This window comes from Oncorhynchus kisutch, linkage group LG27, assembly GCF_002021735.2.
Source record: "Oncorhynchus kisutch isolate 150728-3 linkage group LG27, Okis_V2, whole genome shotgun sequence".
Lineage (NCBI taxonomy): Eukaryota > Metazoa > Chordata > Actinopteri > Salmoniformes > Salmonidae > Oncorhynchus > Oncorhynchus kisutch.
The window spans coordinates 20,039,177-20,066,433 of NC_034200.2; the positions used below are offsets into that span (position 1 = coordinate 20,039,177).

The 27,257-nt window shown below is 41.3% G+C and overlaps 2 protein-coding genes across 2 annotated transcripts in view; both read right to left on the bottom strand.

Annotated features, from left to right (window-relative positions):
* Nucleotides 1-2,624: 2,624 nt before the first annotated feature.
* LOC109871546 (serine/threonine-protein kinase 17A) lies at nt 2,625-17,456 on the bottom strand. The gene is made up of 7 exons (XM_020462433.2): nt 16,945-17,456; nt 6,719-6,931; nt 4,586-4,730; nt 4,253-4,379; nt 4,088-4,136; nt 3,809-3,982; nt 2,625-3,614 (listed from the first exon to the last, which is right to left on the bottom strand). Exons 1-7 carry the CDS (start codon nt 17,106-17,108, stop codon nt 3,305-3,307), a joined length of 1,182 nt encoding a protein of 393 aa, XP_020318022.1. The 5' UTR covers nt 17,109-17,456; the 3' UTR covers nt 2,625-3,304.
* Nucleotides 17,457-18,389: 933 nt separating this feature from the next.
* Nucleotides 18,390-27,257, bottom strand: part of LOC109872362 (E3 ubiquitin-protein ligase HECW1) — a 52,031-nt gene continuing 43,163 nt past the window's right edge. Inside the window, exons 25-28 of the mRNA XM_020463568.2 lie at nt 26,582-26,728; nt 26,204-26,318; nt 21,234-21,432; nt 18,390-21,062 (exon numbers count right to left, since the gene is read on the bottom strand). Of these exons, the coding sequence (XP_020319157.1) occupies nt 20,951-21,062; nt 21,234-21,432; nt 26,204-26,318; nt 26,582-26,728 (573 nt within the window). The 3' untranslated portion in view covers nt 18,390-20,950. The remainder of the gene's footprint in view (nt 21,063-21,233; nt 21,433-26,203; nt 26,319-26,581; nt 26,729-27,257) is intronic.

A 27,257-nucleotide genomic window follows, 5' to 3' on the forward strand; every position in this document is an offset into this window, starting at 1 on the left:
AGCAATGTTTTTTTTGGACAGCAGTGGCTTCTTCTTCCTTGAACACCATTCTTGTTTCGTGTTTTACGTATTGTAGGCTCGTCAACAGAGATGTTAGCATGTTCCAGAGATTTCTGTAAGTCTTTAGCTGACACTCTAGGATTCTTCTTAACCTCTTTGAGCATTCTGCGCTGTGCTCTTGCAGTCATCTTTGCAGGACGGCCACTCCTAGGGAGTGCTAAACTTTTCCTTCATTTATAGACAATTTGTCTACCAGGGACTGATGAACAACAAGGCTTTTAGAGAAACTTTTGTAACCGTTTTCAGTCAACAATTCTTAATCTTAGGTCTCCTGAGATCTCTTTTGTTCGAGGCATGGTTCATCTCAGGCAATGCTTTTGTGAATAGCAAACTCAAATTTTGTGAGGCAAGGCAGCTCTAACCAACATCTCCAATTTCGTCTCATTGATTGAACTCTAGGTAAGCTGACTCCAATTAGCTTTTGGAGAAGTCATTAGCTAGGGGTTCACATACTTTCTCCAACCTACTCTGTGAATGTTTAAATTATTTATTCAATATAGACAATTTGTGTGTTATTAGTTTAAGCACACTGTCTATTGTTGTGACAGATGAAGATCAGATCACATTTGAGGACCAATTTATGAAGAAATCCAGGTAATTCCAAAGGGATCACATACTTTTTCTTACCACTGTACATAAGAGGAAAACTGCTGATGCACAACCAAATTTCACCTGGTGTATTCTACTATTCTAACTCGCAACAGTAAATTGAGACCCCATCCCTGATCTACAGCCATCCAACTGCTGAACACTTGAACTGACCACCTCCTCTGTACACATCATAACTGCTGCTACCAGACTCTTATTATACTGCTCAATTTATACTTGCCCCCCATCCCCAATACACATGTAAATATTGTACTATAAATTGTGCCTTCCTGTATTATACTTATGTGAAAGAAATACTGTATTATTCCATTTCCATTGACTTCACGTTCGTATTCTTATTTTTGTACCATTTCTTATTGTTGAAAAGGAACCTGCAAGTAAGCCTTTAGTTGGACGATGTATACCATGTGTATCCTGTACATATGACTAATAAAACTAGAAAGTGAAACTAGTTCATCCAAAGTAAAAGTGACATGTTGGTTTTCTAAGTAGTCTATGGACAAGGAATGACAGCAATCCATGCTTTGGATTCCATCTGGGCTTCATGTCCAAATCATCAATAAAGTATCAAATTTTGAAACTATAAATGATTTGGACATGGAATGGTAATAGGCACCATTGACTTGCATTGGATTTGTGCCAAACAAAAAAGTTAGTTTTAAAACCGTGTATAGGTAAACAAAACCAAAAGCATCTTACAGGAATCCAACGTGTAATTTGTGTGAACTATCCCTTTAACAAAGTATATGAAGATGACAAACGTTAACTGAAGCTAAATAAATATCATTTCATGACTTGATTCAAATGATCTGAATGTGGTCTCCTTTTGATGCACAGATCCTGATGAAATGTGGGATGATTCAGTTCAAAGAATTGGGCTCTGACCTTTTTTGGCAAAAATACAAAGTTTTTATGGAAAGCAACTAATCCAAGCAAATTTGTCAATTTGAGATTTCAAATAGATAACATCTTTAACATTGTATATCTGTCATTGAACAGTCTACTCCCCAGGGTCTTCTTGTCGCTGGTACAGAGAGTGTGCTACTCTGAGCAACAATCATTAGGGTCACACGAAGCAAACTCCAGTCCGATGGCCATCTACACCACCTTGTTGACTGGTGCTGGATGATGCATCATTACCTTCTGAAAATTAAGTGTCACTTAGGTCTTGCCATGTTCATCTTCATATCATGACCTTAGAAAGAGGCAACATAACATGGATCATAATACAAATGTTAAATCAAGACAAGATGTCCTCACCTTAGACTTCAAAAAGAATGACCTAATACTCATACATTGTATTTCTGCCTGCACTCATTTTATTTGCTAGAGATCTTCTCCAGGTTGGACTACCACCGTCTAGCCCTTGAGCAGCTGGAAGCCAACCAGACAGCCATGGACATTCTGGGAGCACCACCCCCCGAAGGTCCACAACATCCACCTGTCTGACCGGCACAACTATGTGGAACTTTACTGCTCTCTGGGGGTCATTCCTCCTACATGGGGAGCCAACTAGCAGCATAACTGTTTGCTATCAAAATTCTAGTGGCAATATTATTCTATAGAAAGACAGGAAATTGATTGATACATTGAAGGTCAGTGTGGACTTACATTCTAAGTACATGAAGGTCATTTGACCTAATGCATACAGTACCTTTGTCTTCTCCCTGGCAGCGCTAGGCAGAATTTAACAGGCAGTGCTGTAGAGGGTCAGCTTAGACCACACCACTGTCAGATAAGACAGGACTTGACACAGCCAAACTGGTCTTCCTGATCTGCTCACCAGAACTGGTGCGATGAAGGTATAACTGCTGCACTCGTCCGTCTCCTCATGTCAGTCGCAGACTTGTAGCCATAGCACTTTGACATGCATTCTTTCAGGACACCATTGGACCTTGTTTTGACAACGGCATACACAAGATGTTTCCTGGTTTAAAATCACCACAGAAATACCATTGCTTTGACCAATGTTTATTGATGCTTTGTACATCCTCAAGACATTTACATACATTGTACAAGGAAATAAGTGCCATTTATGCATTACATGTCATGCACATTCATTATAAACAGTGCTGTCCTGAGCAATATGTACATGCCTTAGGAGAATGAAGGTACTGTAAAGAGCAAATTAACAATGTAATTGCTTAGTACAAAGCCATCATATCTTTATAGCCGGCACTTGGAAAAAATAATTTTGTCATTGGTTCCAGTTGTACTATACACAATCTGTGCGACCAGAAAATGTCTCCCATAGTGTTCTATTGCACTATGATGTATGATTGTGAATAAATAGTAATGTCCTAATTAATCAGTGAAAATGAAATATATAAGACATGGAAATAATCAGTGATATAGATTAATTGAAGTTATGATGAACAATTGTACTCATGAAAGCTGAACGTACTGCATGAATATTAGGAAAAGAATGATAAACAAGCAGAACATGAACAACATTGACCGAATGTGAAAGAATGGCAAACAAAACGTCAGTAGTTCATTAAAATTGTTTTAAAATTAATAAAAATGTGATGCAGACATAGTTTGGCTTGTGAGTGGAGACTTGTAAATTGTTTACCACACACCAATCAGTAAAGATCCCATCTACAGTTGGAGTGCTTATAGGCCTACCCTTCTATCAGAAGATGGTCTTCTGTAGGGAGCAGCGTGGCTCCTCGAACGTGAACCGCTTAGAGACAGCCTTCGCATCCGGAAACAGAGTCTCTGGGTTGGGCACCGTTGGCCGGCACGGACCTATGGTGTAGGCTGCTACTACCATCAGCTCCTCTACCACAGGACCTTCCTCCTCTGAGGATAATGAGGAAGGGGGGGCAGACTTGTCATGTTCCCATTGGCAGATCTCACTGGTGATATTCTCTTCAGTCTTCTTCTGGGCTTGCTCCTGGAGCCAATGATGCCTCAGGCACTCTTCAGCAGTGGCACGAGACCTTTACACAGGATAGAGAGGGATGGCTCAGTATCCTGTTTTCTGTTACATTTTCAATAAATCAAGAGTATGAAATTCACTGTTATGCTTTTATCAAGGTCTTCAATTGGGGTGGAAAATCTACCTAGGAACTACCAAAATCGCTAAAACGAATAATTTGTGAATAATAACAATATTGGTTTGGGATAATCTCACTTGGGCTCTTTGATGAGGAGTGACTGGATGAAGTGGATGGCTGAGAGGTCCTGGAGTTCATTCTCTGTGTAGTCAATGTTGATCTGGGAGATGTTGAGGAAAGTCTCCTGCTTGTCTTCTCCAAGAAATGGTGAAGTCCCCGTCAACATCATGTAGGCCAACACCCCTATGCTCCTTGGTTCGCAAGACATAGCATACCAAATTATCTGTTGCCATTGAAAGAAATGGAACCTGTCATCACTAAGTCAAACATATAGGTTGAGATTTTACTCATCTTACCACATGTCAGTTGCTGTGCTGATTGGTTCATAATTTAGAATCTCTGGGGCTGCAAACAAGAGAAACAGTGAATATTTTTGCTAAAGTAAGACGTGATCATCCAAGTTGTTTGAGTCAATGTAAGTAAGTTCAATAAAAATACAATCAAAAGGGGTTATCACTCACCGACATACTCTGGTGTGCCCATGATCTCCCTGAGCTCCTGGTTCTGACACAGCCTTCTGGAAAGGCCAAAGTCCACTATCTTTATATCCCCCAGAGGACAGGCACTGGTCAGCAGGATATTCTGAGGCTGAGGGACAAGACCATTCAATGGGACAGTGGATGAGGATCATTGAATCGTTCAGCCTTTCCTCTGTTCATTCTGTCATGATGTTATGGAGAACCATTTAATCTGACCTTTCTTTCCAAAATGTTTAAACAGAATGCTAAAATGGAGAACAAAAATAAAATAAAAAAATCAGTCAGATGTCACAAATACAGCATCATACTATGCACCTTGAGGTCCAGGTGGACAATGTTGTTCCTGTGTAGGAAGGCCACACCCTCCAGGATCTGTCTCATTAACCATTTGACCTCCTCCTGGGTGAAGGCCTCGTCTCTCTCGGCAACACACTGGTTAAAGATCTCCCCTCCCGCCGCACTATGGACACAGACACACAGCCGAGTGAGAGTGGTTTATTGGAATGATGGAAAATGTCCCTGAGGACACTGTAGTGGAAAAGATGAAGAGGATACTAACAGTCTCTCTACATAATCAACACCTATGCGGCGATCCATAATTTAAACTGAAGAATAGAGTTCATTCAACAATATGGTCTAAGTAAAATAAAACTCAAAACAGTGTTTCTGAAATTAATGAGGTACAAATTTCAAATTTAGACAAAACAGTGTCCTTAGCTGTCCTCTTTGCCCCTGTTTATAGACAATGTGAGAGGATGACCAGTATTTGGTCTCCAACTCCAGTGAGACAAACAGCTCAGCCAATGACCTGATTCTCACTCTGGTATCCCAGTTCAAAGCGGTTCAATTTCTCATTTGTTTACTAGTTTCAAGGACAGAAAAAGAGCCTCAACGGAATTAAAATTGAGGGTGGAGTATGAGCAGTGAGGTAGGTGTGTGCACACGAGCATGTGAGTGTATAGAGGTCAGTGCATGCACACAAGCGTGACTGTATTGCGGTTGATGCGTGTTCGCAGAGAGGCGTGTGTTTTTCCTCTGGTCCAGGCAGCCAAGGTGATGAACTTCCTATTGCACAGCAGCCATCCTCCAGCTCCTCATGTGTCATCTGACAGAACTAAAGAGATCCCACTCCGCTCTGGGTCGCTCCCTCCCTCTGCAGCCCCTCGGTGCCTGAACAGAGCTCCGCTATCCCCCTATCCCAACCTGCCCACTTCCTGATTGATCTGACTGCTATGCCCCCAGAATATCTACAAAAACAACCAAGTGTCATTTGCAAATGACATCTCTAGCCCCATTCAGATCATAGATAATTATCAATACCAAACAAAAACAGCAGTTCCGCTCCATTTCCTACCAAAGTGGAGAATGCCCCATTATTTATTGTAATGTAGAAGTCTCTGACCAAGCCAAATAGTATGAGATCTCAACTCACAATTACCCTTTCTCAGAGCATTTCTGTTTTGATTTTCTCATGCGGACAGACCACTCAATAGGGCAGAGAGCCAAGCTTTCACTCACTGGGCACCTTCAAAAGGAGAAGATTAAAACATGAATACAACAAACAAAATGTAATCTGGTCAGAACTATAAATATCTCAGAGTGAGTACTGCCATTGACCTACTCAGTTGACAATCATCTGAAGCACAGAAAACACATACAGCAGCCCCAAAACAACTCACAGTACACTCATCCTGATATTTATCCTATTGAACCACAATTCCATGTCTCTGATGGCATTCAATTCTCATAGTATTTCATATATCTCCTCTTAGATTTGTGCATTCATTGATTGGACTGGTCATGAATTAGTCATTGGAGTGCCACCATGGGCCAGTGAACAGATACGGCACCATTGAACGTGCACTTTCAATTCGATAGGCAAATTTAAGGCAAAGTTCCCTGTTAATATGGAGAATAAAAATAAATAAAAGTTACAAAACAATAACCCTTCAAACTATTCAATGTCTGGAATGCCTTCAACACAATGTTGTCATAAGTCTTATAGAAAAAAACTAGTCACTCTAGTGCAAAGTTAGTAGATGAGCAGCTGGTCCCAATGGTAGTAAGAAGCAGCAGGGTTCTGACATCCCTCTAGCCTGCTCTACTCTAGTCAGCAAAGCATGACAGACGCTACAGCGGGGTTTAGTGTTAGCTGGATTACCCTCCTACTCAGGCAGAGGGAGACCGGTGGTCTTTCCAACTCACTGCACAGTTTTTCCAACTGACTCGCCGATTCCCTGCAGTGGGGATTGTGGTATTCATCGTTAGGAACGCGAGTGACGACTTTCTGCAAGCTGCTCTTCTTAGCAGAGCAAAGCTGGAGATCAGAACCAGAGCTTGACATCGCTAGTGAGCTTGAAGATGTCATGCTGGCAGGTGCGCACACACACAGACAACGTTAAAAGTGAATAGGTGTACACACAAACAGCTGTTTGTAGTAATACTTACTACTCGAGCACCAGGACCATCTCTGTCAGGGTCTCGTAGACTTGGTGCAGGTTGATAATTCTGTGGCTAGTGTTGGTGAGCTCCAGCACAGCGATCTCGTGGAGCACCTCCACTCTGCAGTCCTGACCCTTCCTTCGCTTCTTCAGGAACTTGGCTGCATACTCTGTCCCTGTGCTCTTCTCCATGCACATTTTCACTATGGCAAACTTTCCCCTGGAGACAGATGGGGAACTTAACGTTAAAAATATTGAAGTACCGGCCTTAAATGAGCAAACTTCCCCCTACGATATAAGGATAAAAATAAAAAAGGACTACAGTGTGTGACTAAATAGTAATGAATCTGTTTGAGAAAGCCAACTACAGTGATACGAAAGTGATTGTTGATGGTGATTACGCATCTTGGTGGATAATCAAGTTAGTAATTTACATCACACTGCTTTGTCCTCCCTTTACTAGAATCCTTACACCTGAATGCAGGTAGACGTAGAGGGAAAATATGGGCAATAGGGTGAAACGGCCATCAATTGTTGTCATGGTCACTGAATATGCCTTCTCCCTGCATTTTCATATTCGTTAAAATCATTAGTAAAACAAAGACGACCTTCAAGCTCACCCAACCATTGATTTTAAAATGACCCACTTTTAAATGACCCAGTGTCCAGACAGAGAGCCATGCTGTGTTAATCAATGACCTCATACAGTATTATTGGCTGGCTAGCGGTCATGTTTTGGCTCTGGGCTTGATGTTCCATTGACTACCTCTACCCTCACATGCAGTGAGATTCAGCAAACTATGCCTTCATACATAGACCTACACATTAGGGCTCCCGAGTGATGCAGCGGTCTAGGGCACTGTTCTAAGTGCTAGAAGCATCACAACAGACCCTGGTTCGATTCAAGGCTGTATCACAACCGGCCATGATTGGAAGTCCAATATCGCAGCGCACAATTGGACCAGCGTTGTCCGGGTTTAGCTGGGGTAGGCAATCATTGTCAACAAGAATTTGTTCTTAACTGACTTGCCTCGTTACATACAGTGCCTTGCGAAAGTATTCGGCCCCCTTGAACTTTGCGACCTTTTGCCACATTTCAGGCTTCAAACATAAAGATAAAACTTTTTTTTTTTGTGAAGAATCAACAACAAGTGGGACACAATCATGAAGTGGAACGACATTTATTGGATATTTCAAACTTTAACAAATCAAAAAAAATTGGGCGTGCAAAATTATTCAGCCCCTTTACTTTCAGTGCAGCAAACTCTCCAGAAGTTCAGTGAGGATCTCTGAATGATCCAATGTTGACCTAAATGACTAATGATGATAAATACAATCCACCTGTGTGTAATCAAGTCTCCGTATAAATGCACCTGCACTGTAATAGTCTCAGAGGTCCGTTAAAAGCGCAGAGAGCATCATGAAGAACAAGGAACACACCAGGCAGGTCCGAGATACTGTTGTGAAGAAGTTTAAAGCCGGATTTGGATACAAAAAGATTTCCCAAGCTTTAAACATCCCAAGGAGCACTGTGCAAGCGATAATATTGAAATGGAAGGAGTATCAGACCACTGCAAATCTACCAAGACCTGGCCGTCCCTCTAAACTTTCAGCTCATACAAGGAGAAGACTGCTCAGAGATGCAGCCAAGAGGCCCATGATCACTCTGGATGAACTGCAGAGATCTACAGCTGAGGTGGGAGACTCTGTCCATAGGACAACAATCAGTCGTATATTGCACAAATCTGGCCTTTATGGAAGAGTGGCAAGAAGAAAGCCATTTCTTAAAGATATCCATAAAAAGTGTCGTTTAAAGTTTGCCACAAGCCACCTGGGAGACACACCAAACATGTGGAAGAAGGTGCTCTGGTCAGATGAAACCAAAATTGAACTTTTTGGCAACAATGCTAAACGTTATGTGTGGCGTAAAAGCAACACAGCCATCACCCTGAACACACCATCCCCACTGTCAAACATGGTGGTGGCAGCATCATGGTTTGGGCCTGCTTTTCTTCAGCAGGGACAGGGAAGATGGTTAAAATTAATGGGAAGATGGATGGAGCCAAATACAGGACCATTCTGGAAGAACCTGATGGAGTCTGCAAAAGACCTGAGACTGGGATGGAGATTTGTCTTCCAACAAGACAATGATCCAAAACATAAAGCAAAATCTACAATGGAATGGTTCAAAAATAAACATATCCAGGTGTTAGAATGGCCAAGTCAAAGTCCAGACCTGAATCCAATAAAGAATCTGTGGAAAGAACTGAAAACTGCTGTTCAAATGCTCTCCATCCAACCTCACTGAGCTCGAGCGGTTTTGCAAGGAGGAATGGGAAAAGATTTCAGTCTCTCGATGTGCAAAACTGATAGAGACATACCCCAAGCGACTTACAGCTGTAATCGCAGCAAAAGGTGGCGCTACAAAGTATTAACTTAAGGGGGCTGAATAATTTTGCACGCCCAATTTCTCAGTTTTTGATTTGTTAAAAAAAGTTTGAAATATCCAATAAATGTCGTTCTGCTTCATGATTGTGTCCCACTTGTTGATTCTTCACAAAAATATACAGTTTTATATCTTTATGTTTGAAGCCTGAAATGTGGCAAAAGGTCAAAGTTCAAGGGGGCCGCATACTTTCGCAAGGCACTGTATAACATGTCAAGGACTGTAACAGACAAGGAAGTCGCCATCAACCATGCCCAATACTATAACCTCAATACATAATAATATGGTAGCAAGTTCAGAGTAGTGCCATGCATGCCTGAATCCCTTAATCCAGTTATTCAAAGCGGAGTGTCTTTAGCCTTTAACCCAGGCTGACGTTGTTAACCCTTGCTGCTGCTGATAAACCCATTCATGTCTTTAGTAGGGAACAGGTGTCTCCATTAAATCTGGTTGTGCGTGTGTGTTTGGCGAGGGGGATTGCCTAAGTCAGGGGAGGCATAGCTTTGTGAATCTCAAAAGTTCCAGTGCAGTCAAAAACTTGATTTTCCTGTTAGGACACACAAACCCAGCGCTCAGTGCCGTTTAATACGAGCATGGCCTTATTTCTATGACAGCATATTGGATGCCTGTCATTCATATTACATTCACCCAGCTCAATGTAACATTGATAGGTTTAGCCTACTACGTGATACACACATTTTTCCTATACACATCATGAGGTTGGTACAACCTAGCCTATGAATGAATATTTACAACTTAGGTGCACAGGTAGAGAGAACATTTGAGTAATCAAGTTGACAGACATTGACACATTCAATATCGTCTTGCACAGTCTTGCCTGCATCTAGATGATCTGGGGTGTAATCATTAGTCCAACAGTTGCAAACAAGAGTTTCTATTGGTCAAATTCAGGTATGTTTGTTTGTCTCAGTTTCATTCCGTATCAGAAATGTTTTAACAGAATCTGCGGAATGAATACACACATGATCACATTCAAACACAGTTCACTTTCATAGCAGCCTTTGATCAGTCTCCTCTTCACTTCGCTTGTGGATTACAGTGCAACACATCAGCGGTCTAAAGCAAAACTTTCATATCATAACTGGTAACAGCTACACAGCCTACATCAGTCAACCTAGCTACTAGAACTAACGCATTAGGAAACCCAGTGGCAATAAATTAATAAAAGCTTACCTTGGCACACAGAGCTCATCTCTATTTTTGAAGAAATTAATCTGTTCAACTATTGTCTGAGTCAACTACTCACCACATTTTATGCACTTCATTGTTAGCTAGCTGTAGCTTATGCTTCAGTAATAGCTTAATTCTCTAATCATTTGATTGAGTGGACAACGTCAGTTCATGCTGCAAGTGCTCTGATTGGAGGACGTCCTCCAACCTATCATAATTATTGTGTAAGTCTATGGAAGGGGTGAGAATCAGGAGCCTCCTAGGTTTTGTATTGAAGTCAATGTACCCAGAGGAGGACAGAAACTAGTTTTCCTCCGGCTACACCGGTGTTATCCCAGTGAGTGCTGTTGAGGCTACTGTAGACCATTGCAAAAATGTTTTTAATTTATTATTTGGTGAAGTGAATGTATTTAGTATAAATGTATCTAAAAAGGATAACTAACATTTCACTATTAAAACATTTCTGAAAGTCACTAAGGGTCCTCCCCTGAGGAGCCTCCACTTACACAGCCCTTCAGAAAGTATTACAACTTTTTCACATGTTGTGTTCAGCCGGAATTAAAAATGTATTTGATTGTTGTTCACTGGCCTACACACACACACACACACACACACACCATAATGTCAAATTGTAATTAAGTTGACATTTTTACATATTAATAAAAAAATGAAAAAGCTGAATGTCTTGAGTCAATAAGTATTCAACCCCTTTGTTATGGCAAGCCTAAATAAGTAAAAATATGCTTAACAAGTCACATAATACGTTTCATGACCTCACTTGGTGTGCAAGTGTTTAACATAATTTATGAATGACCACCTCATCTCGGTACCCCACACATACAGATAATTGTAAGGTCCCTCAGTCAAGCAGTATATTTCAAACACAGGGAGGTTTTCCATTGCCTCGCATATTTGTAGATGGGTAGGGAAAAAAAGAAACAAAAGCTGACATTGGGTGAAGTTATTAAAATTACACTTTGGATGGTGTATCAATACACCCAAAGAGAGGCATCCTTAACTCAGTTGCCAGAGAAGGAGGAAACTACTCAGATATTTCACCACGAGACCAATGGTGACTTTACAACAGTTGCAGATTTTAATGGCTGTGATAGGAGAAAACTGAGGATCAATAACATTGTACACTAGGGCCTAATGAACTGTAACTCAGTAAAATCTTTGAAATTGTTGGCATGTTATGTTTATTTTTGGATTTCAAATAGAATACAAATGGGCATGTTGGTCACGGATGCCTTAAGAAAAGGTATGGTCATGGATCAGAAAACCAGTTAGTATTTGGTGTGATCACCATTTGCCTCATGTAGTGTGACATCTCCTTCACAGAGTTGACCAGGCTGTTGATTGAGGACTGTGGACCCACTCCTTTCAAGACACAACAATGGGCCTCAGGGTCTCGTCACAGTATCTCTGCATTCAAATTGCCATCGATAAAATACCACACTGCCACCACTTTGTTCAGAAAACCACCCACACGATGCCATACACACTGTCTGCCATCTGCCCGGTACAGTTGAAACTGGGATTCATCCGTGAAGAGCACAGTTCTCCAGCGTGCCAGTGGCCATTGAAGTTTGCCCACTTTAGTCAGTTATCAGACTGGTGAGGGCGATGAGCACGCAGATGAGCTTCCCGGAGACGGTTTCTGACAGTTTGTGCAGAAATTCTTCGATTGTGCAAATCCACAGTTTCATCAGCTTTCCTAGTGGCTGGTCTCAGATGATCCCGCAGGTAAAGAAGTCAGATGTGGAGATCCTGGCCTGGCGTGGGTACATGTGGTATGCGGTTGCGAGGCCGGTTGGACGTACTGCCAAATTCTCTAAAAACAATGTTGGAGGCGGCTTATGGTAGAGAAATTAACATAAAATTATCTGGCAACAGCTTTTGTGGACATTCCTGCAGTCAGCATGCCAACTGCACACTCCCTCAAAACTGTTTGCTTGACTGTCGCTGAATACGGGTTCGAGTCGCGGTCGGGGCTATCCCCCAAATTCGCTAGTAAAAAGCAGTGCCTCAAAGAGTGACCCCAAACTCCCGGCCCTAGTCATGTCTGTTTGATTTATAATTTTCATAAATTAACTTGCTGCTAGCTATTACCTAATAGACAACTTTGATCTAAATGATCACAGAAGAGCTCTAATGATAAAAGTCACCCGTGTGTTTGCCCAACATCTCCAGGTAAAAAAGGTATACCCATGCAGCCTCAGGAGGTCTGGCTCCAACTACATTACCTACATCTCAGACAGTTTAGCAGGGAAATGTGAGAGACTTGTTTTCAATGAGAGAGATTAGTCAAATTGGTAGATCTATTATATGTGTGCCATTTCTATGCTTCACATTTTTAAGTTTTGTTTGTGTCTTTTACTTTTGTACACCTTCAAATACACTACATGACCAAAAGTATGTGAACTGTTGCCACAAAGTTGGAAGCACAGAATCATCTAGAATGTCATTGTATACTGTAGCATTAAGATTTCCCTTCACTGGAACTAAGGGGCCTAGCCCGAACCATGAAAAAAAAATCCCCCTCCACCAAACTTTACAGTTGGCACTATGCATTTGGACAGGTCGCGTTCTCCTGGCATCCGCCAAACCCAGATTCGTCTGCCAGAATTCCAGATGGTGAAAAGTTATTCCTCACTCCAGAGAGCACTTTTCCACTGCCCCATAGTCCAATGGCAGCGAGCTTTACACCACTCCAGCCAATGCTTAGTATTGCGCATGGTGATCTTTGGCTTGTGTGTGGCTGCTTGGCCATGTAAACCCATTTCATGAAGCTCCCGGCAAACAGTTCTTGTGCTGACATTGCTTCCAGAGGTAGTTTGGAACTCTGTAGTGAGTGTTGCAACCGAGGAGACGATTTTTTACGCACTTCAGCACTCTGTGGTCCCGTTCTGTGAGCTTGTGTGGCCTACCACTTCACGGCTGAGCCGGTTGTTACTCCTAGACGTTTCCACTTCACAATAACATCACTAACAGTTGACCGGGGCAGCTTTAGCAGGGCAGACATTTGTTGAAAAGGTGACATCCTATGATGGTGCCACGTTAAAGTCACTCAGTAAGGCCATTCTACTGCCAATGTCTGTCTATGGAGATTGCATGGCTGTGTGCTCAATTGTATACACCTGTCAGCAACGGGTGTGGCTGAAATAGCTAAATCTACTAATTTGAAGGGGTGTCCATATACTTTGGCTTGTGTGTAGCTGAAAATACAATATTTTTGGTTATGGAAAAGATATGTCACAGCAGTTTAGATGATATAATAATTCTCCACACTACTTTTTTTGTCAAACTGAAATTAGGCATACTATTAGAATTTTAGCAACCACGAAATGGCAGACCAATTTTCTGCATAGTGCACATAAGGAAATTCATTTACAGTAGTATTGGACTTGGCCAACTAGTTTACAACTGAACAAGTTACACATGGATTGGGTTGCAAAGGGTCAGACATTTTCTGGAAATTTTCCATGGGAAGTTAAGTCTGGGAATTTTGCTTAAATTCATCAAAAACCTTTTTTGTGGGATATGCAAGGCAAGTCTAGGTTTTGTGGCATATTTTGGTTAAACTATCCCCAATTCAATGGAAATGCACCACTGCATGCACAGTGCATTCTTCCATCAAAGCTGATTCTCAAGATCTTGCACACTAATGAGATGCTATGGAGCCCACACTACTACACTGAGCCAAGAACTACATGCTTTCTGGTAAGTTTGAATTACAATACTGGGTGGGGTGAATATGACATGGAGGATTTTTTGTTAACTAGTAAATAGTACATATAGCTTACAGCACAGTGTGTTTAAATCATTTAACTTAACAATTTCTTCTAGTTAGTTTTTGCTACCATGTGGGGTTTAGCTTGCTTGAGCCTGCTAACTGAGTGTTAATTCACCCGTTTCCATACACGTTTCATTTAAACAATGTATCTTACAAAGTAGTTGTTTAATCGAACTGCTTAACTATTTTATCTGTACATGGAATTGTATTTTTTACATTTATTTTCATCTAATTGTTACAGGAAAATGCCACGGGCACTATCTGATCTATGGAGACATTTCACTGCAACTAATGTAGAAGGAAAAGCTGTGAACATGTGCAAAATCCTATGTGAAGAATGCAACAAAGATGCAGAGTCATCTGGCCAAGTGCATAAAGTTCCCTCAGCGCGCACAACCTCCGACATAAGTCCCTCTACTTCTATTCGAGGTGACAATTATGATGAAAAGACACCTTATCAATAGCAACAGCTCATGGTCCTCCTGGAATCAGAAGTTTTTTTGACTCAATGGAGGAACATAGTCAGAGAAATGCTGATGAATGTCTTGCTCGAGCTGTGTCTGCAACTGGTTCACCTCTGATGCCCACAGGCAATGTGTATTGGAAGAAATTACTGAATGTTCTTCGCCCAGCATATACCCCTCCAACCAGACATGCTTTATCTACTCATTTGCTGGATACAGAGTTCAAGTGAAGCTCAAGCAAATCATTGAGATAGCAGACTGTATTGCAATAATCTCTGGTCGAATGTTCATGGGCAAGGAATAAGTAACTACATCTTCACCCCTAAACCAGTATTCTACAAGAGCAGACACAAGTGACAATAGACACTGGTCTCTACATTGCAAATGTGCTAAAGGCAGTCATCAATGACCTTGCACCACATTAGGTATTTGCACTGGTGACAGACAATGCTGCAAACATGATGGCTGCTTGGTCTAAAGTGGAGGAGTCCTACCCTCACATCATACTCATTGGCTGTGCTGCTCCTGCATTGAACCTGCTCCTCAAGGACATCATGCCACTGAAAACAATGGATACACTCTTCAAGAGAGCCAAGGAAATGGTTAGGTATGTGAAGGGTCATCAAGTTATAGCAGCAATCTACCTCACCAAGCAAAGTGAGAAGAATAAGAGCACCACATTGAAGCTGCCCAGCAACACCCATTGGGGTGGTGTTGTCATCATGTTTGACAGTCTCCTGGAAGGGAAGGAGTCTCTCCAAGAAATGGCCATATCACTGTCTGCCGATATGGAAAGCCCCATTAAGATGATCCTCCTGGGTGATGTATTTTGGGAGAGTGGTAAGCAGCCCGAAACTCCTGAAACCTATACCAGTAGCCATTGCACAGATTGAGGGTGACAATGCCATCCTGTCTGATATTCAGACTCTTCTTGCAGATGTAAGAGAAGAAATCCATACTGCTCTGCCCACTTCACTGTTGCGCCATGCAGAGGAAACTGCAGTTCTGAAATAAAAAAACGTGAAGACTTATGTCTGAAGCCCATACACACCGCAGCGTACATGTGGGACACCAACTATGCTGGCAAGAACATCCAGAGATCAACAAGGCACTACCGTGTCTCACCACCTTGGCATGGATGAGGGCAAGGTTCTTGGCAATCTGGCGAAGTACACTTCCAAGCAAGGGCTTTGGGATGGAGATACAATATGGCAGTCGTGCCAACATATCGCATCAGCTAAGTTGGAAAGTGACAGCAAAGATGAGGCCTCTGAGTCTGATGTTTAAGAAGTGGACATTGAGGAGGTCCAGGGACAAGACATGGAAGCCTGAGGGGAAGACAACCAAAGCTTTAGATTCTAGACTATCATTTTACAGATGTATGTTGAAAACATTTTTGGGAGATGCGATGGATCATTCAATATTCCCTTTTGTTGTTCAGTGAAATCATCCCATGTGAAGAGTAAACTAATTTAATTAAAAGTTCAATTCGTAACTAGTTTTTTTTCTATTGTAAGGATTATCATTTGCAATTATGTATACTTATGATAAGGTCAAATGTTTATGTTTCTGTCTCCATATGATATGGTAAATATATCCAATGCTAAAAACATCTATATTTAAAATGGTATTAATATTAATTCCCATATATTCCCATTAATTCCCACAGAAAGTCTCCACCTCTGAATATTCCCCAATATGTGCAACCCTGCACATGGGCAAATATTGTGCTACTATACCTTGTCTCGGATATCCAGATAAAACAATGAACAAATGATAAATACATAACAGTACACCTATCTATGAGTGCCCATGGTTTTGGAATAGGTTAGTTGAAAGGCTTTTGTCCATACTTTTGCATAGACAAAATCTCCTGTGCCACTACGTACTATAGCTTGCTTCAGTTCTCTTAATGTTTTGTATGTGAAAGGCTAGACTCACTTGCCAGTCTTGCACTCACAGCTGGGGAAAGGGACTGGTCATTGGGCATCTACTGTATCTTTAATGCAAATATATTTGCCATCCTGACGGTTTTCATTTGAAACCAGGGATTACAGATGAGAATTTGGTTTGCCATCTGGTGCAATGTCAAATGCATATTAAAAAACAAAATGCACATCCTTGATAAATAAATGAAAACATATTCATACATCCAATGGATGGTGCCACATTGAACATAGATTGAAAATGACAACCAAGCACTATGATCTACAAAGTATCCCACGTTGGAACATGAGCATTTATACACCCAGGTAGATAATTGCTATTTTTTGTTGGACTACTGTATGTTTTTAAGGTCCAACCGGTTAACCTACTAGCTACAATGTTCAACTCACCTGCCTAGCTCTTTGCCAGGTATAACGTTGTATAGTTCCTTAAATGACTCGGTCCTGATTGGGGTTTTGATGTTGTCCAGAAGAAGCGCAGTGGCTCCCCGGTTCGTCTCGGTCTGACCGCGGCATCTTGTGTCGGTGAGCCCTGGACTGGGTGGTGGAATCATTCTTGGTTCACTTGTTGAATATTCTTTCAGGAAAACACGCGTTGTTGAGAATACCACAAAAGTACCTTTCTTTTGCGTATCGGAGAAGCTTCCAAGTAAGGGCACTAGAATGTTTTATTCTCGTCAACCACTATGTGTCTAATGAGAGTCTTGAACGTTATCCGCAGTTGTGATGCAGTCAGGCATAGAGAGTTGTTTGACTGGCTGCTCTGATAACGCTCCTCGCAAAAGTCAATTTAGCTCAGTGACTGATATATCGCACCCATCAACTTAGATAGACACCGCATCATTGTATCTGTCCCATTAAGACTTCTGTGAGAGCATGGGCAGCGCTCTCCATTTTAAAGTAGTCAATTTTCTTCGTCTTCCACTTATATGAGTTGGCAAACAAACTGAAAGGGTCCATACTGCCACCTGCAGAGTGGTGTTTAAACAGGTATAAAGCCACGGATGGCAATTTACTGCAACCTGCAGTTGGAAAGTTTACTCACAAGTATAATGAATTAGCTGATCCCTCCTGATGACCCGGATGGAATCATGTGATCCTTCCTCAAACTATAGGAAGTTCCACCCAATTGACTACTTGAAAATTGTGGAAGTGCTCAACGCTGCTTCCCGTGGTAAATCAATTTTCTGGGCACTAAGAGTCCTCTATCTATCTCTATGATTTCACCAGACTTCGGTAATGTTGAAGAGTTAAAGGGGCAATCCTTTTAAAAGCTTAATACTGTTTTGGTAAAAAAAATATATATATATATATATATATATATTCTTGAAGAATCAATAGGTGCATATTAATTTATAAGTCCAACAATGTATGTAGCATCAAAGTACCACAGTATGAGTAATAATACCCATAAAACCTACCGGTCAAACAAGGAAATGGTTCCAATTGTTTTCCACCTTTCATTTTTCCCATAGGGGATTTTAGAAACACTTAAAGGGCTGCGTTTCATGTAAGCTTACCCTGGCGTGACGTTTTGATAACCATGTAAATCTCTCTAGGACAAGGTGACTTTTACCAATATATTTTCCTGCATTTACCCCCCCCCCAAAAATGAAATGCTATTTAGCTACTAATGCCTTGATCTGGACGAGACTGCTGAATTGAAGCAAAGGTAAGAATCTCTGGATTAACTATCTAATGTTAGTTAAATCTAGTAATGAATACATTTGCAATTCTGTTAACTGTCTTGTGCAAGTTTTAAATTGACACATGACCTGTTAGCAAAGGTGTCAGCTAGATATGAAGTGCAGGGATTTAAACTAGTAGAAGAAAGGTGCTTTATGAAGTGATTGTTTATTGACATTCGTTAACAGTACTATGCTCGAATTGAAAGTGCAGCCTGAGAATTACTGCATGTGAGCTCATCAGACAGGAAATCGTGGGGATTGACAGTGAAACATGTAGACCTGTGAGAGGGTTTCTGAGAACTAAAGAATGGTCATAAAACGTTCACTAGCAGAAAACAATCTCTTTAAGGAAAAATATAATGTAAGATTTTCAAAATAAGATTGTTTCAAAATGAAATTGCTTGTTCTTCGCCACAGGAAATGTGCATGGCATTAGACACATTTTCAACAGTAACTTAAAACATGCTGATACTTACACTGTACGTACTGAACAAAAACAGTGTGGACAACAAGTTAAAAAAATACATGAATAACACCAATCTTGTACTGCATATGACATTTTATCATTTCAAAATGCTTTGACAATATTACATTTCCTGTATAAACTTGATCTTACAGCCTTCCAATTTCATAATAGCAACTATAAATGCACTCACTGTACATTTCAAAATCTCAATTGTCCAAGGAAAGTGAAAAGATTTTAACAATAACATAGGTCAAGTAAGTACAGTAGTATTGTTCAATATCAGTTTCTGGTGTCTCTTCTAATATCAAACAACAATAACAATGAACATGAAGATAGCACATACACAATTATTCAATTGGTCTGCAATCAACTCAGTTATAGGCCTACTTATGCCTGACAGTGGCATTTTGTCATATACAGTGTTTATGTTAAGGCATGGCATTTGCAGACCACAACAGCTGTCCTATCCTATAATGATAAAGTCGCTATAGGTTATGTGCATTAAATGACACCATGAGTGTAAATTGATAAAACAACCATGTCTGTCCTAAATGGATGTGGCATGGTAACCTAGAACTGACCAAAGACACACCAACATGACTTTAGTTTTAAGTCCATTACATTTTCATGTCACAGCATGTATGACTGTGGCCAAGGTTTGACATACAGGCATAGACTGAAACAAAATCAAACTCTGCTATAACACAAGTGCGGTAACAAGTCAACAGCATTGTAATCTACTGTTGTTGTTTTTTTGTTCAGCCAGAACTATAGTGTATAATAATTGCAAGTAGTGTTACATTAAAAAATATAATAGATTTTTGTTCAAATAGTGGCATACATATATTTAAGGTGAACTTACTGTGTCAACTCCTCAGTAGTGCAACAAATATTCAGGAAGAATAAGATCCAGTACAATCTAAACAAAATAACTGCAATTTTACTTTAATTGTTCTCTCTTGGTTTGCCTCAGTGTTTGAATATACATTTACACAATGCAATATGTCCAGTTGTGTGTTCCATGCTTGAAAAAGTATATAAAAACCTGGAAAAATATTTAAACCCTTCATTCCAAAATAATCTGTCTACCATGTACAATGAAACGCAACAATCTTGTGACAATGAAACATTCATAATATCCTGACTCAAGTGTGTTAAAACAAGAGATGACACACCTCATGTAAACATCAAATGCTTCTCAAGGTCAAGGGGGGGAAATAAGTGTTGTTTTCACATGGAGCACATCGGTAAAAAATTCTGATCAGACGTTGTTTAAGGGGGTTTCTTCACCTCGCTTCACTCTAATTACCTATAGTAAAACTGGTTTCTGTTCGTTTCCCAATCAACTTTAAGGTTTACGTCAATTACACGTGTTTTTAGCGATAAAACATAGTTTTGATTTCATTTAAAGTATAACAACTTCAATATCATTAGAATCCTCAAACAGTCGTTTTGCAATTGTGGTAGGATCTTGCAACACTATTGAATCTCTTCTGATACATCACAATGTTCACAAAATCTTGGTAAAAACTTGAGAGATGTTGAGAGATGTTGATGACCCAGTACTTTGCTGATGTCCTATCCTGGGATAATCCCAGTGGCAGCGGTATTTGAAGTGGAATTGCCAAAGTTAGAACACAATGTCATGAGATAATGTTTGTTGTAGTGGTTCACGTGACAGTATTTGAGGCATTTCCCTCCCTCTGATAATACAAGTTGAGGCATTTCTTCTAGTGATAATGTTGGTTGTGATTGGTGATGTGACGATGTTTGCTGAGGCTGTTGGTGCAAGGTGCACTGTGAGAGAGGGACTAGACTATTCATTGGCGTGTGTGATGTGTTGAGTCAAGGCCCTGAGTGCTGTTATAGGCTGAGCAAATAAGAGCTATTGCACACAGCTTGGTGCCTTAATGCAAACAAAGGTACATTGTTACATGTGAGTAATGCATGTGGTGGTGCTTGGCTTTTCCTTTTGCTTGTATACTGTACATAAGATTGTTAAAAAAGAGAAATGTACAGTCCTCTGGCTGTTGTATTGAAATGTACAGTATAAAGGGAGTGTTGTGTAGAGTTCACAGTCCTGAGGCACAGGATCCTATTTAAGTTCTTGATTGCTTCGCAAATGGCACCGTATTCCCTTCATAATGCAGTACTTTTGACCAGAGCTCTATGGTCCCTGGTCAAAGGTAATGCACTATATAGGGAATAAGGTGCAATTTGGGATGCACGACTTCTCTCTCCTTCACTCAAGGCCAAAAGTGCTGGTTTCCTCCACAGCGATCAGCAGTTTCTCATAGAGCATGGTGTAGGAGGGGTATGGTGGGAGATCCAGCCGGTTGAAGCATGTGTGTGCCCTGGAAGATATAGACCATGCATCAGAGCAGACAACCAATTCAACAAATACTATGCAGGGGTTTGGAGGATAACAGCATAGGACAGTCTGAATCAATAACTGTAATAGCAGGAGGCAATGGTAGAAATTATTGTCTAGGTCCACTCTACTTTGGGTAGAGAGCTTATATTACCTTGGAAGAGCAGTAATCTTGCCCCACTTCTCGATACAGAAGCGCCGCAGGCCGTTACTGCCCCGTAGCGCAGTGAAGCCCTCGTAGGGAACACTGGAGGTGCCAGTCACAAACTGCAGCAGACGCAGCCTCTGCTCATTGTTGAAGCGCTCCACGGCCCCCCAGAACCACCGGATCACTATGTGGCTGTCATGGTAGCCTGCGATGCAGAAGGACAATAGGGCATGCCAAAGACTGGGTACAGGGGTTGGTAGCTTGGTCCCATATCAGATGTGATGTGCGGTAGCCAACTCCTTTATTGTTGACATGCCGTAGAAGAGTTGGCTACAGCACATACAGTATAGAAACCAGGCAACAGGGATGATGGTTCAACAAGGGACTGTGGCGTCCCTTAGAAATAAAAAAAAACATGTCAAATATGGCTGCGAAGTGCCAGGGACCTCACAATACAATCTAATCATGATACTTAGGTGCGGAAACAATATTTAAATAAAACATCTCCCTCTTTCCTTCAATTTTCCCTATCTTTGGTTATGTTACCGTGGCCATTGCTTTTGCAGCCTTTTTTCCAATTGCAAGTTTTGGAACATTCATTCCAGCAACATAGCTGCAACCAATGATTATTGGCTATTGAAAGGCTTTGAAGCCACTGGTTGATCATACTGGCTATAGCCACGGGAAGTAGGGGAGCTGAGGGTTAACAATAAAAATATAATATACAAATAACTAAAAACAATTGTGCACTAGGCTTTTATTACTCTCGTAGGAGCAGAGAGAAATACTTGTCAGCAGAGCGGGGGAAAAAATACCTCCCCATCTAACAATTGAATGTGCCCTTTACATCACATGGGCAGTGGCGGATTGGCCGTCGGGAGCCCCGGGACATTTCCCGGTGGCCTGAGGGTCGTTTTGGCCTGCCGTGAATAGTCAACTTGACCAGCGACAATATAGCAAGCAGGAATGAGTTGACTGAGAATCCACGCATCAGGCGTGACTCTCACTCTCTCGCTGCAGTGTCCCCGCGCCAAAAATTACATCAGGTCTCTCCGCGACGCACATAGCAACCGTCTACATGCTTCTCTACGGATAGCATTTTAGACAAGTCGCACGGCGAAATGGAAGGTCAGAAAAGGAAAGGTGGAGCAGAAAAAAAGAGAAAGGCCCTTGCCACAGATGCTGCAAAATAAGCGACATGTTTACCAGTAAGCGACCAGACCAGGTCAGTCAAAAACACGAGCTAAAACTGACACACACACACACACACACACTACACTCAGCATGGCTAACTAAGTACCCTAACTAATAATAGTGACACAACGGCCGGTAGGCTAAACAGTTTGCACGTCTTACGTCTTCGTGGAGGAATTATATCATAGCAATGAGGGCAACATAGCGATCATAATGTCATTGAAGGCAATATGTTTCAACTAGTAAATAATAGTATACCTAGACTATGGACTTACCAGCATTCCGTCATGACTTACGCCACATAAGCGAGGGAAACTGCACATACACTGAACAGTGAAACAGGCTACAGTAATGTAACCATGATACATCCATGAACGTAACACAGTAGCCTGTGTGACACAACACAGGCAATGACAAAGATCATTAGCGCCATTAGTACCAGCATGACTACTTACTACAATAATATACAGCTCTGGGAAAAATTTAAGAGACCACTCTTAATTTTTCCCAGAGCTGTATTAATGTAGCCTACTGATACACTAATGATAGTGAGTATGATACGAGTATTTTCTTTGCAAAGGTGAAGAAGGAAGCAGCAGCACTAGAGGTGCAACTGGAGATGGTGGTCAGTTCAGAGTCGGACTCTGAGCAGGAACTTTCAGGTACAACTGAAGAGCACAAACCTGAACATGGAGGCTATGATTTCAGATTCATATGTGCTTTATTTATGAGATTATCAGCAGGACTGTAATCGGGGGGGGGGGGATACAATGATAGAGAGGGAACTGAAAATCCATTTGATTATTTTGACTTGTTTTTTCAGTACCACCCAAAACAAACCACTCAGTCATTTCCAATGTATTCCACTCCAAAGATGGCACAAACACAAAATGTCTGACATACAATGAAGTAACTCACTCCTTGTTCTGCTCAGTATGTCTTGCATTTGCAAAATAGTGATAGTGCATTTGTCAAAGGAGGCATGCAGGCCTGGAAACATGCCCATCAGAGAGTACAGGAACATGAGAGAAGCAAGACCCATAAAGAAAGTACAGAAGCCTTTTCCTCAGAGCCGGCAAAGCAGACATCTGTACCCTTCTGAGTGATGAGGAAATGTCAGTTCAACGAGACCAGGTCAGAAAGAGGTGGCAGGTCATGGAACGTGTGATTGATGTAGTTAAAGTTATTGGTAAATGTGGGCTTAGCTACAGAGGACACAGACACACAGCTACATATAACTTGGAAAACATGGCCGTCAATCATGGCAAGTTTCTTGAGCCTTTATATTTGCTAAGAAAATATGACGTCTGCCTACAAGAGCATGTTAGTGATTGCATCGAGAAGAGCAAGAATCAGATGGGAAGTAAAGGAAGAGGGTCCTTGGTAAGTATGATGTCCAAAACAACAGGCAATAAAGTAATTGAAGTCATCAGAATGTTGATTCAGCAGACAATTGCTGTTGGAGTGAGAAAGGCAGGGATGTTCTCAATACAAATGGACACAACACAGGATTTAACATCCAAAGACCAGTGTGCAGTAGGTCTGCGATATGTCCACGAGAGACTCATTGCGGTCATTGACTGGGAGTCATCGACTGGATAGGACTTTGTGGACCTTGTGAAACAGACCCTTGAAGATGGACATAGATATCAAACAGTGTGTTGGTAATGCAACAGATGGAGCACCTAATATGGAGGGACAATACAATGGCTTCTCTGCTTTGCTCACAGGAGAGTCTCCTAACCAAGTACTCATATGGTGGTACTCACATGTCCTCAACCTTGTGCTATTTTGACACCACTGGGGTTGTTGTGGCAAGTGAATCCCTTTTCTCACTACTGTGTTCGTTTGAGATTCCTACAAGCGCATGAAGCTATGGGAGGTAACCAGTGAGGACAGGAGACACAGAAGGCTTGATGTAATTGGTGAAACACGCTGGTGGGCCAAAGACGAGGCCTTGAGGAAAGTATTTGGAAGCTTTGCAAAGCCTGACCGTGCACTTTACACGGATGTGGTCATCACTATGGAAAGAATTGAAAAGGATGTGACCATAAAACCGGCTATCCGAAGCAAGGCCCAAGGGTACAAGGATGCTCTCCTAAAGTATGAAACCATACTTTAAAAAGTATATATATTATTTTACCTTTATTTTACTAGGCAAGTCGGCTAAGAACAAATTCTTATTTACAATGACTGCCTAGGAACAGTGTGTTAACTGCCTTGTTCAGGGGGAGAACAACATTTTTTTCCTTGTCAGCTCAGCTTTTTTCCGTTATGCAGCAAATGCAGTGCTGTGTGCAGATGTCTCCTGCATGAATCCTGAAGCATTTTCCTGAGATCAGAGAAGAGGGCCTTCCAAAGACGGCCATCAAGGAGCTCAGCAAATTCTTATTGGAATTTGATGAACATGCCACTGTTGCGGCATTGCAGGCTGAACTGATCAGCCTTGCACAACAGTGGGGAAGACTGAAACAGTCAGCATTGGAGGAGTACAACACCAGGACTGCCGCCACCAGTGATGAATCAGGGGAAGGCTTTGAGGACCCTGATGAAAGTGTGGAGTTGGTGAGCAGAATTTGTTCCACATGTAAAAACAGCCCGATACACTGCTATCTTTTCCTGTCTCTACAATCTGCTCACAGATGCGTATCACATAATCTGGTTTGGGCTACAAGTTCCTCCTCACCCTATCCATCACTCAGGTGGCTAGTGAGAGGACCTTCTCCACCCTGAGATTTGTGAAGAACTGCCTAAGAACCTCCCTCACCCAAGGAAACCTTGAAGCGTTCCTTTTGATGGCAACAGAGAAGGAGATTCTTATGGGACTTGACAAAGATGTCCTCATTGACAAAGATGGCAGTGAGTTATTGCGCCACCTACTGGTTTACTAGTGATATTACTTACTGGTTACTCTGAAGTAGCTATGCTATGACTCTTCCTTAACAGGCTGACAAGGGTGAAAGAAAATTTGCTGTGAGTTAAAGCTTTTGTACAGAGGCATGTTTTTTTTGGACTTTTGTATAATACTTGCAGTTATGTAGCCAATGTTCAATTTCATTGACTCGGTGTATAGACGTTTATTTTTGTGCTGTTTGCTTTATGGACACCAGTGAGTGAACATTGAAATCCACATTTTCTTGTAGAGAAATGCTTTTTCGTCTTCTGTATTATAATGGCTTACATTGTTGTAGCTTATGTTCAAGTTCAGTGAATGTGTGTGTGTAAAGTTTTGATATGCTTGAATATAAAGATAATCACTTGAGCTAACTCTGTATCTCATCCTCTTTTTAAAAAGTGTAGGCTCATTGTTTTGTGTGTCTAGCCTTGTACATTTGAATGTGCTACAATATGATTGGTGTATTCCTAGTGAGTTTTTGAGGGTGCTCCAATAGCCATCGCATACCTTGAAAACTCAGTGTTCAGATAGGCTACTTGTTGGTCAGTCCCAAATGTTTGTATTTTCTAATGTGGATAACTTCTTTCCAGATGAACATAGTGGCCAAATGTAACTAGTTTGGTACCTGTTACATCAACAAATAGGGTTAGCCTACAAAATTAGCAGTCTGGTGGTTTGCGTGAACAGGGTGGCCTGGGATGGAGTCAAATTCCCAGCCTGAATTATTGTTTCAGTCCGCCCCTGCACATGGGTGCCATGGTAGTGGATACATTGCCTTTAAAAACATGTTGGTACACACGTTAACCGTAGTCCTAGACTAAAACACATGTTTGTAGATTCTCCATTAGGTAATGTTCAGTAATGTGCTCTGTTGAAGTCTGCTCACCTCCTCTATACTCTGTGTTGTTCCTCCAGTCATTGAGGTCTATCTCAGCTGTCCCAGCGATGACCAGCTCCAACTCTCTGGCATCAAACACTGACACCAGCCGGGAATCCACCACCTTGAGAAATATATCCGAAACATAGAACATTAAAAACGATGTAGGAGTGTACATATTTAGACACATTGCTCATGTCATTCACTTGGTGACTTCATTTGATAGTCATGTTCTATTGCATTCTAAGAAACTTGAAGAAATCATATTTGAAGTGCAAAGTGAAAGCCCTCTGAAAGCATAGACAGGCTGGGAAAAAAACAAATTAGACATATTGGGGAAAATCATGCCATGGCCAGTGACTGTTGCCCTGAGAGTGTTTACTGTACCTCATAGAAGCCCCTGACCAGTGCCTCTGTCTGTTTGACCACTCCTCTCTCCACCCTCCATTTCACCATGCGGTCAATGTACTCCTTCTTATTCTTCTCTGTCACATTAATGTTGGCCCCTCCAGACTTCAGCTCTCTCTCTGTTACCTACCCGCAAATAGAGCAATATCCATGTTACAATACAGACATACCTTACAATGAAAAGGTCCCAATGAAAGTACACTACATGACCAAATGTATGTGGACATCTGCTTGTTGAACATCTCATTCCAAAATCATAGGCATTACTATGGAGTTGGTCCCCCCTTTGCTACTATAACAGCCTCCACTCTTCTGAGAAGGCTTTCCACGAGACTTTGATAAACTTGGATTTTTCGGCAGGGATATACAGTTGAAGTTTACATACACTTTGTATGGAGTCATTAAATCTCGTTTTTCAACCACTCCACAAATTTCTTCTGAACAAACTATAGTTGTGCCAAGTCGGTTAGGACATCTACTTTGTGCATGACACAAGTAATTTTTCCAACAATTGTTTACAGACAGATTATTTCACTCTATCACAATTCCAGTGGGTCAGAAGTTTACATACTAAGTTGACTGTGCCTTTAAACAGCTTGGACAATTCTTCATGGCTTTAGAAGCTTCTGATAGGCTAAATGACGTAATTTGAGTC